The following is a 12,010-nucleotide window of genomic DNA, read 5'->3' on the forward strand; positions in this document are numbered from 1 at the left end:
AGTTTGAGCCCAGTTCCTCTATCACTGTACTCATTGAAGAGACCAAGTTGGTATAAGGGGAAATTACTTTTGAGGTATTAGGAGAAATGTTTATATATTTGTTCTCACTATATCTATGACAAAAAATTTCTTTCATAAAAACTACTTATTTATATGTAATTAAATTTATATGTAATTATAATGTAATTAGCACTGAGGTGCTAATTAATGGCTTGTAACAATGAGCAAAATAAGTTGGTGGAGGTTTGAACTGATGGCGGTAGAGAAAGCCAATCCTTCAGAGTACCGTAGGTACATCCCCTCAGAGTACCTAAGAACCCTGAGGAGTAAAGGAAAAAATTTTGCCTAGAGCCAGTGGGCCCAGAGCATTAATACCACATATGGGGAGACTCACCTTTGATAAAATTATGTCCTTTGCTTTTGTTTGGACCTCTAAAGATATTTCCTACCCAGAACTTTAAATTTTGGACACTCTAATTTGGGGGAGCCTAGAGAAATTGTCAGTTTTTTTAGACTGTTGTTATACAATCAATACCTCTCCCTCACCCTCCCAGTGTATGTTTCCTTGCAAGTCAGTTCCACTGAGGTAATTTTACAAACTTTTCATTTGTTGAGTCATTGCTTGAATGTTTAGATACTGATACTTGCTGAATATATATACATATATATGTATATAGATGTGTATACACACATACACACATATATATACACACATATTCAGCAAGTATTAGTATATATACCTATATGTATATACACACATATTTACATACATATATATGTATATACATACATATCTGAAGCGTTATTGATATTGAGTTTAATATGAGAAGTTGGAATTTGCTTTACTAGAGTGCTGGTGCCTAATTAAGACATGGTCATACTTGCTCTTTTTTTTTTTTTTTTTTAATATTTACCTTATGTGAGATCCTTAAGTCCTGTAAGTTCATAGGATAAAGTTTTCTTGGGTGCTTAGAAATCTCAAGTGATTATCCCATAGTGCTTAGCTCCTTTTCAGGCAGCTTTGTTGCTCTTCAGGATTATTTGATTTTGTTTTGTGTTTTCTCTGAACCTCCTTCTTTTTGAGGAGTGGTGGTGGTAAATTAGCAGTTCCCACTTGTATTGCCCTTCATATTATAAAGATCAATTGGGGGAAGTTTCAGGTGCTATTTGGAATAAAAGCCTAGAGGATATTTGTCTGGACCTCTAATGGGATCACCTATGTTACAGGGATCTCTAAAGAAATTTTGTTATATCTTATGCAGAGAGGGATCTATAGAAAATTCTGTCTAGGTCCCAGTTGGAGGTTCTTATGAACTGAAGGAATCATAGAAGATTTTCATCCAAGGTGGTTAGTTTCTCATTTGAGAGTGAGGACTTGATGTCTAGTTGACTCCAGTCTCCAAATACATGTGGAGAGAGTTCCTTGTGTTCTGGAAAGTTGTGCAAGGACTTGATTTCATTTTGTGACAGGAAACTATTTTTCTTTGTATTTTCCTTTCTTTCTTCCCACGCCGCCCATTTTTAAGTTGAACAATGCAACTGAAGCACCAATAAGATACTTGTTGAGTACTAAGAAAGAAACAACCTTTATTAAACTTTATAATTGTTTTTTAAATCTGGAAAAATTGGTATTTGAGGATAATTATGATTATACATGTGGGGTTATATAAAATCATCCTACTTTGAGAATCATTTCTGCCTGATACTGGAGTGGAAAGTGAAAGAACAAAGCATGGATCTCCCCAGAGATCCCGGAAGTACTGTTCTGGATTGGGTACATGGCAATGATGTATCAATTGTGTCAATGTATCAATGATGTATCAATCAAAAATGTACTTCTACCTATTCTCTGGAGGCATAAAATATTTTGTGTAGGAGAGAATGTAATTGGGATACTGTGAATTTGTAGACCCCATCAGCTTGCCAAAGATACTAAAGAGTGCTTCTAGAATTATCATGATGGTATATAATAAAGTTTCTTGGAGAGACAGATTGGAATATTCATAGATATTTTGTAATTGGCTCCTCCTTGGCTAACCGGCTATACCGGAGAGGAGGCTCTCATTGGCTGTAGGGGCATTCAAAAATTCTCTCACTTTAAGTTATTTGCCTCATTAAGTTTTTGCCTCATTTGCTTCTGTGGATCTCAGTGACTCCTTCACTCATGGTGAACAGTGAAGGGCATATAGGCTTCAATCTTATGAATTTCAAAAGTCTGATAGAGCATAGGACATAAGACTGAAAGGAAGCTAGGCATTAGAGCTCAGGCTGGCTTTCTCATACAGTATATGATTGATACCCTGGGGAGGATGGAGTAATATTTAGGAACAACCTTCAGTGCTCCAGCCCAGGGAAGGATTCATCTGGCAGTTGTGCCACATGAATCTGCTGGGACCAATGTTATGTGCCAGAGAGGTTTCAAGCTCAATAATACTTTCTCTCCCTCTCCCCTCTTAGAATGAGGTGCCATGGGTGGTGATGGTGGTGGTGATGGTGGAAGGATTCTTCAATTACTGGGAGAAATGTTTGCATGTTTGTTCTTGCTATACCTTTGAAGTAAATATCCCTTTGTGAAGGCTACTTGCTGTTAAGTGGTTAAAGGGAAATGGATGATACTTATCCTGCAAAAACCCCCAAACCAACCCCCAACCATAACAAAGTAAAACAAAAACAAAAGAATCACAAGTGATGAAGGTTTGAGCTGATAATAGAGTAGGTTACATGGGGGTAGGAGGGAGGAGATGTAACAAACCTCCCCCAGAAAGTGAGACCGACGCACATGTGACCATGAGATGTCATTTCCTCCATGAATAGTTTCTTTAGTTTTACAGCTGTATATTATTTTACCTCCTCCAAATCCCATAGAAGTTTAAGTCTCTCATCATATTCTGTCTTGTTTCTTGAGTTATTTGTATACTTGCCTTCTCTCCCTGCTAGACTATAAAATCCTTGAGGACAGGATCTGTGTGTTTCATTTGTCTTTGCATTCCATACAGTGCTTTGTAAATAATGGGAATTATTTGTGGTAGAAGTACATTTTTTTTCTTTTTTTTTTTTTATTTAACTTTTAACATTTATTTTCACAAAGTTTTGGGTTACAAATTTTCTCCCCTTTTCTCCCCTCCCCCCCCAAACCCAAGCATTCTAATTGCCCCTGTGATCAATCTGCTCTCTTTTCTATCCTCCCTCTCTGCCCTTGTCTCCGTCTTCTCTTTTGTCCTGTAGGGCCAGATAGCTTTCTTTACCCCTTAACCTGTATTTCTTATTTCCTAGTGGTAAGAACATTACAGTTGATCCTAACACTTTGAGTTCCAACTTCTTTAGCTCCCTCCCTCTCCACCCCTTCCCTTTGGAAAGCAAGCAATTCAATATAGGCCAAATCTGTGTAGTTTTGCAAATGATTTCCATACTAGTTGTGTTGTATAGGACTAACTATATTTCCCTCCATCCTATCCTGTCCCCCATTACTTCTATTCTCTTATGATCCTTTCCCTCCCCATGAGTGTCGACCTCGGATTGCATTCTCCTCCCCATGCCCTCCCCTCTATCCTCCCCCCCACCCTGCTTGTGCCCTTGTCCCCCACTCTCCTGTATTATGAGATAGGTTTTCCTATCAAAATGAGTGTGCATTTTGTTCTTTCCTTTAGTGGAATGTGATGAGAGTAGACCTCATGATTTTCTCTCGCCTCCCCTCTTTATCCCTCCACTAATAAGTCTTTGCTTGCCTCTTTTATGAGAGATAATTTGCCCCATTCAATTTCTCCCTTTCTCCTCCCAATATTTCTCTCTCACTGCTTGATTTCATTTTTTTTTTAAGATATGATCCCATCCTCTTCAATTCACTCTGTGCACTCTGTCTCTATGTATGTGTGCATGTGTGCATGTGTGTGTGTGTACTCCCACCCAGTACCCAGATACTGAAATGTTTCAAGAGTTACAAATATTGTCTTTCCATGTAGGAATGTAAACAGTTCAACTTTAGTAAGTCCCTTATGACTTCTCTTTGCTGTTCACCTTTTCATGGTTCTCTTCATTCTTGTGTTTGAAAGTCAAATTTTCTTTTCAGCTCTGGTCTTTTCATCAAGAAAACCTGAAAATCCTCCATTTCATTGAAAGACCATTTTTTTCTCCTGAAGTATTATACTCAGTTTTGCTGGGTAGGTGATTCTTGGTTTTAGTCCTAGTTCCTTTGACTTCTGGAATATCCTATTCCATTCCCTTCTATGCCTCTATGTAGAGGTTGCCAGATCTTGTGCTATCCTGATTGTATTTCCACAATACTTGAATTGTTTCTTTCTAGCTGCTTGCAATATTTTCTCTTTCACCTGGGAATTCTGGAATTTGGCCACAATGTTCCTAGGAGTTTCTCTTTTTGGATCTCTTTCATGCGGTGTTCTGTGGATTCCTTGAATATTTATTTTGCCCTCTGGTTCTAGAACCTCAGGGCAGTTTTCCTTGATAATTTCATGGAAGATGATGTCTAGGCTCTTCTCCTGATCATGGTTTTCAGGTAGTCCCAGAATTTTTACATTGTCTCTCCTGAATCTATTTTCCAGGTCAGTTGTTTTTCCAATAAGATATTTCACATTATCTTCCATTTTTCCAATCTTCTCGCTATGTTCTGTGATATGTCTTTCTCATGAAGTCCTTAGCGTCCATCTGTGCCATTCTAGTTTTGAAAGAACTATTTTCTTCAGTGAGCTTTTGAATCTCCTTTTCCATTTGGCTAATTCTGCTTTTGAAAGCATTCTTCTCCTCATTGGCTTTTTGAACCTCTTTTGCCAATTGAGTTAGGCTAGTTTTCAAGGTGTTAATTTCTTCAACATTTTTTTGGTTCTCCTTTAGCAGGGAGCTGATCTGCTTTTCATGCTGCTCTTTCATCCCTCTCATTTCTCTTCCCAGTTTTTCCTCTACCTCTCTAACTTGATTTTCAAAATTCTTTTTGAGCTCTTCCATGGCCTGAGCCCATTGGGTGGGCTGGGACACAGAATCCTTGATTTCTGTGTCTTTGTCTGATGGTAAGCATTGTTCTTCCTCATCAGAAAGGAAGGGAGGAAATGTCTGTTCTCCAAGAAAGTAGCCATCAATAGTTTTATTTCTTTTCCCTTTTCTGGGCATTCTCCCCAGGCAGTGACTTGACCTCTGAATATTCTCCTCACACCCACCTCGCCTCCTGGTCCTCCCAGCCAGCGTTTGGGGACTGGGATTCAAATGCTGCTTCCAGCCTTAGGGCTTTTGGTGGGGGCAGGGCTGCTATTCAGTGTGAGAATTAAGTTCAGATGGTCAGGTCGGGGCAGGGCCGCCTCTCAGGCTCATTTCCCTCAGGGGGTTTATGTACAGACCTTCCACAATGGATCCAGGTTCCCACCTGCTTGGGGAGCCCCTGTCTGCAGCCGCCTCTCAGCTTCTATCTCCCGGGGGGGCCCGAGCTATGGGGGCACCCCACTCCCCTCTCGACCCGCCAAAGAGACTCTCTCACCGACCTTCGTCACCTGTGGGTGGAGGGGCTTGTGCCGCTGCTGGAGATCCCATCCCTGAAGCCTGCTCGGATCTGTACCTCTCGGAGCCGCGGCCGCCACAGGTCTGGGCTGGGCTCCGCATCTGCAGCACGATGGACCTTTTGTGAGAGGTTTGCAGGTCCCTCTGTGGGTGGAGAGACCCGCGTGGCCGCTGGAGATCCCGTCCCTGTAGCCCGCTCGGATCTTTTCCTCATGGTGTCACGGACGCTGCAGGGCTGCACTCAGCTCCCAGTCCGGGAGCCCAGTTCGCAGTGCGAAGGACCCCCCGCGAGAGGTTTGCAGGTCTCTCCGGAACAGAAATCTCCCTCGCTCCAATATTCCGTGGCCTCTGGGTGCAGAATTCACCGTGAGTTGATCCCCTCTAGCCGTTCTGTGGGTTGTGGGTTCGGAGCTATGTGTATGTGCGTCTTTCTACTCTGGCATCTTGGCTCCGCCCCCTGGTAGAAGTACATTTTGACTAAATATAACATCTATGCAGATCTCAATCTGGGTCCCCTTCATCTTCTGAACCATCTCTAGGATCCTGAGAAGGGTAGATGTGCTCAGGAGAGGAAATGATGTCCTTGGGTAATAATGACAGGGTAATAATGGGTAATAAGGACAGGAAACCCAAAGTGGCACCAGTAGTAGTAGACATTCCCAGTCAGGAAAATCTGCTGGAGTTATTGTTGTCTACAGCTGTGTTTTCACTGTTTCTGAGTGATTATTAATATGAAAGACTCCTGTGTCACCACCTGGTACACTTTAGATTTCATCCTTTCATTTTTGAACAAGTGATATTTCATTGAGATATTCTCATAATTCCTATTACATGCTCCTTCCATCACCCTCCCTCCCCCATTAAACTATGTAATGTGCCAAAGGGAAGACTGTGGAATTTCTTTCCCTGGGATCGTTAAGTATTCAGTTTAATTCAGTAAAGATTTTGGACACTCTTCCACTCTTTGATGTGGGACCCAAATTAACGAAAGACATCTGTTTATTTGGTTTGATTTCCATGCAATTATGCTTCACAATGGGGATATATTAGTTGACCTCTTGAAACTACTGTTGTCCAATATTCTATAATTTTCCATATTTTTAGCATGAACATGGCTTTAATAAATTAGATTGCTTTTCATTGCCAGAATCAGAGAACCAGAGTCCCACTGAGTCCAGAAAGAGCCAAGTAAGCAAGGACAGAATTTTGGCTAGAAATTAAAGGTGAAAATTCTGCTAGCTTTCCTTTTTATGAAAAGGCTGATGTGCAAAGTTAAATGGTAGATAGCTAGGATGACAGGTCAAGGAAGCACCTAAAGATGGAATCACAATTTACTGAGAAAGGCTTTTAGGTGTCTGGTATTCAGCCCATGACACTACTTTGTGATATGGACTTACGGTGAACTCATTTTTTACTCTGTTCTGTATTGGCAAAGAGTAAACTGTAGAACACATTGATAACTGACAATAAGAATAAAAGTAAAGAGATATTCTCTATTTGGTGTTCAAAATGAACAGTGAGTGAATGTCAAATAATATTATGTTCCCCCAAAAGCAAAAGAACTCAAGATACATCCCCAAATGACATATTTTGCACACTGGAGTCAAATCATCAATGAAAAAAATAGATGTTTTAAAAAAGGGAGGTATTCAAGGCATTCCTAGAAAAAAAATGATGAGACGTTTTTCAGTTTACTAATACTGAACTCGAAAGAAACACAAGAATAATAAATAAATATTGGTACCAAGTAGGGTGCAAATAACAAAATAAACTATTCCATCTCTTGAGGCAAAAGAAAAAAATAAACTAAAAGGGAAAATTATAGAATATTGGGCTAACAATAAAACAGTTAAAACAATAAAACAGTGATTTCTTTCTTAAAGTACAAAAAGTGAGAAAGTGAAAGTTGTACATAATTAGGAGAAATGATGGTGGAGGAATAGACTTGACTTAATCTTACAACCTGCTCTTCTCCCACTCCAGGTTAATCACTGGGTATTGTAAAGCTAAACTGCATACTGGGAGGGTGCATAAAAAAAAGAATTAGAACATAGAGAATAGAGAAGAATTTATAATGTATCCTAATCAGATTAATCGATAAGGAAAGGAAAATAGACAATCTCTCAGAAGGAAAATGGACTACTGGAGAATGGTTGAGTTGGCAAAATGTGGGACTAACATGTGAAAGAGTGTAGCAAACCTTAATTCTGTGGTCAGACAATTCTTTTTTCATTCCTATGAGGAGAGAAATAGAATTTCTAGTTTGAATTGGGGAACTTACAGTGGGTATAATCTGTAAGGATTTGTTGCTTAGGAAGAATACTATCCTGGAAAGAGATGTGCCTCCATGGACTGCATCCATCCTTAAGAAAAGGGGAATAAGAGTTTCTAGGGAAATTCAGTATCAGGAAGTGTGGGAGGGCAGGGATTTAGAGAAGAGTGTTCACATCAAATGGAAAAGAAAAGGATCATGGGATGGGCATGGGGAGAATTGATAAGGGATGCAGGGAAATTTTTATAATTGGGTAATACGTCCATCTTTTCTGTCTCCTGATATCTCCCCTGGCTCCCTTCAAAACCCACCTAAAATTCTACTTTATATAGGAAGACATTCCCTACATCTCTTAATTCTAGTGACTTCCCTCAGGCTATTATTTCCAGTTTATTCTGTGTATAGTTTGTTTGTACAGTTATTTGCATGTTATCTCTCTAATTGGACTACATGCTTCTTCAGAGCAGGGATTATCTTTTGCTTTTCTTTGTGTCCCCAGAGTTTATCACAGTGCCTACCAACAGTAGGCATTTAATAAATGTTTTTTGCTAACCGTAAAAAAAAACTATAAAAGTACAGTATTACTGTACTGTAAGAAATGATTAATTTTGATGAGAGAGATAAGTCTGGGAATACTCAGATGAACTGATGCAGAGTGAAATCAGCAGAGTCAAGAAAACAATATATTCAGTAAGAAAAATAGTGCACGAAGAATAAAAAACAATTATAAAACAATCAAAGGCAAGTGCTGAAAAATTACAAACGACAATCACAGCTTGACAGAAAGATATGAGAAGATACTCCCTTCTCCCAAACCCCATTAATTTACGTTCCTTTGGGAAATCGCTAGTGTGGAAAATCATATATTTTCAGATGTTTTCAGTCTATTGAATGGTTCTACTCATTTGTCTTCATCTTTTTTCTTTAAAAATTGTTTATTATGTAGGATACCTCTCTGAGAGGTCGGGAGAAATACCAAGAAGAAATGTAGATAACACAAAAAGAAATAAGTCACTAAATTTATTTTGTAATTCATTGACATGCCCCAAACATTTATAGTAACCATCCCTCCAATTGTTTATTATTCTTTTTTTCTTTAAAGTGCTTTATAATTGTGTTTATGTTAATATTCTGTGTATCTTATGTAGATTAAAACACTATTAAAACATTTTTTAGTTCTTTTGAATGGTTTTTCTCTTGTTTATTTCTTCCAGGTTTTTGTTATTGTATAGAAATGGTCATGAACTTTGTGAATAAATTTTTTACCCTGATACTTTATCGAAGGAGTTATTCAATTGTCTCTGCCATTTGCTTTGGTTCTTCTCTGGGGTTTGCTAATTATATCATCATGCCATCTACAAACAGAGCTAGCTTTCCTCCCTCTTTTATGACTATTATTCCACTAATTTTGTTCTCTAGTGCTATTAGTATTACACTTTTAATCATATGTTCTTGGGCAAGTCATTCTTCGAACACCAAAATCCTCACCTCTAAAATAAGGGTGATATTTAACAGAAAAGCATTTTGTCAAACTTAGAGTGTAATATTAATGTGTTATATTATGGAGAAGGGGAGAAATGAAAAATTAGTTAGGTTTTAGATGCTTGAGACCCCAAAAGTACTTTTGAATCTTTAACTGAATGAAGAGACAATCATTTATGAAGGGTCAGAATTGTTCTAAGTGAAGGAAGTTACTGCTGCCTCTCTGTTATCTCCAGAACTTAATATAGCTCCTGAAAAAGAATAAGTACTTAAAAATGTCTATTCATCCATCCATCCATTCTTCTTTCTTTCCTTCATTCCTCTTCCTTCCTTCCTTCCTCCCTTCTTTCCTTCCTTCCTTCCTTCCTTCCTTCCTTCCTTCCTTCCTTCCTTCCTTCCTTCCTTCCTTCCTTCCTTCCTTCCTTCCTTTCTTTCTCTTTCCTTTCTTTCTTTCTTCCTTCCTTCCTTCCTTTCTTTCCTTCCTTTATCCATTCATTTCAAGGACATTTGGTGGACCTCTAAAATGAACCTTAAACCTCTGCTCTCCCTCCACTAGCTAACTGGGACCTGAAATTTTATATTCAGGGAAGGATTTAAGGAAGGATATAAGAAAAGTAAGACTGGATACTATGACTCACTGAAGATTTTTGGTTGTTATGCTTACAGTGTATTGAAGATTTATAGGCAGCATGAAAAAGTAGATACAGTGAGGTTTTGGAGTCAGGAGAATCTAGGCTCAAACACTCCATCTTTTGGCACTTACTAGCTGGGGGTCCCAGTGGTACAAATTTCTAAAACTATACGACTAAAAGTCTAACACTATAATTTCTAAAACTATAAATGGTACAAATTTCTAAAACGATATAAAACTATAATTTCTAAAACTATATAAATAGTTTTCGATCTCTCCTAGTATTCCCATGGGTGTACGAGGTCTTGCAGGTAGCCTTCTATTCCCTACCTTATTTGAAGTCCTTTAGTAGTTATACTTCATTGTTCAGGGAGGTTTGGAAGAGGGATAGATAGCAGATTTAGGAGATTCTTATTTCTTTTCCTTTAAAAAATTAATTGTTATTCTTAAGATTCTCTTCAACCTAGGAATAATAATTATCACCACCAGCACAACAATGATTAGGTAAATTTATGTAGCATTCTAAGCTTTACAAAGTGCTTATTTACGTTATCTCATTTGATCCTTATAATACTCCTGTGAGGTAGATGCCACCGTTATCCTTATCTTACAGATCAGCAAACTGAAACAGACAGAGGCTAAGTGACTTGTCCAGTATCATACAACTTAAGTGTATGAGGTAGGATTCGAACTCTAGTCTTCCTGACTTCAATTCCAATATGTTATCTACCATATCACCCAAAGTTCCCTGTCTGCAGAGTTGCTCAAAGTTTCTAAATTTGGGATATATGTGAAGGATTTTTACAACCCTCCTCTGCTCTGAAAAGTCTATGATGGAGGCAAGAAAATATTTTGAATCTGTTGTTATTCAGGCCTTAATACCTTCCAGGTTCTTTGTAGAACAGAGAGATAGATGTAGTCCCCAAGGGTTTGATTTATGTGAGAACAGCATTTCCAGAATAGGGCTTATTTATTACAGTCGAAAAGGAACTGTAGTTTTAAGCAGCAAGAATGTCACCAACTTTTGTTCAACTTGTATCTATTTGGAATAATTCTACAAGTTTGTTGATCATTTCTTTGACTTTTTTTTTTTTTACCTCATCTGGGCTTCTGTGTGTATGAAATACCATTTCCTGGTGTTTTCTCGATAAGAATTGTCTTGAGCATGAGGATAATAGTGACTGACATAGATAATGGAAACTATTTGCCTGGGAAAAGAAAAACTGTTTGCATTTTAATGCCATGATGCTAGAATTTAGAGAATGAATATAAAAATTCTTGAACTTGGAACTGCAAATCTATTATGTACAACTGGTTATTCCTTTTATATCTATAATAAGGTGATCATATTTTTCTGTAAATTAAAATTTCATTTCATTTCATTTTTTCCTCATCCCCTGTTTACCTTGGTGAGATTTTTTTCAGAAAGAAAAGCTAAACACAATTGAATTAAGTGTTTGAATACTTAGATTATAAAGCATATTAATTCACTTTTAGTAATTTTATTTTTATGTTTTCATTTGTGTATGAAGACAAAACCTGGAGTAATTCGACCAGTTTCAGTAAAATCCAAAATAATATTGAGGAAAGAAGAGGAGGAGACATATGAGCCAAATCCTTTCAGTAAATACTTGGAAGAAAACAGTGGTCTCTTTGCTGGGCAGGTGAGTATACCAGATTGAATATATTTATGATGACTAATTCTATAGTCTGCTTTGATCTGAGTTGTATCCACTGGAAGGGCAACATTGGAAAAAAATAAGCTGCCTTTATTAGTAAACGGGAATAGAATGTGTTTAATCGTTAGCATAATCTTTGAAGGAAGTTCAGAGATATTTTTTTAAGGACTTTAACCCACTATTAGCTGATTGCTTTGGAGACCAAGGTAGAAGAGTGAGGATAATTATGACTTATATGATACAATATTTTCTCTCTCAAACTATTCCTATACCATATTGAGATGCAGGATAGCATAATGAATAGAGAGCTAGACCTGAAGTCAAGAAGACTGGGTCCAAGTCTTCTTTCTGATATCTACTGGCTGTGTAGACCAGGCAAGTCTCTTGGCCTTTCAGTGCCCTAGTAACTACCTAAGACTGTACTTAGGAAGAAAGGTGCTGACCTAC

The 12,010-nt window shown here is 38.1% G+C and overlaps 1 protein-coding gene across 9 annotated transcripts in view; it reads left to right on the forward strand.

Annotated features, from left to right (window-relative positions):
- The window catches only part of MLIP (muscular LMNA interacting protein), a 384,978-nt gene that overhangs the window by 271,536 nt on the left and 101,432 nt on the right, over window positions 1–12,010 (forward strand). For all 9 annotated transcript variants that reach the window (XR_011974323.1, XM_072642491.1, XM_072642493.1 and 6 more), the window contains one exon: window positions 11,417–11,548. Coding sequence is in view for 8 of the 9 variants with exons in the window: in XM_072642491.1 (XP_072498592.1) it covers window positions 11,417–11,548 (132 nt within the window). In the remaining variant the exon portion in view is untranslated. The remainder of the gene's footprint in view (window positions 1–11,416; window positions 11,549–12,010) is intronic.

Source organism: Notamacropus eugenii, chromosome 2 (assembly GCF_028372415.1).
Source record: "Notamacropus eugenii isolate mMacEug1 chromosome 2, mMacEug1.pri_v2, whole genome shotgun sequence".
Taxonomy (NCBI): Eukaryota; Metazoa; Chordata; class Mammalia; order Diprotodontia; family Macropodidae; genus Notamacropus; species Notamacropus eugenii.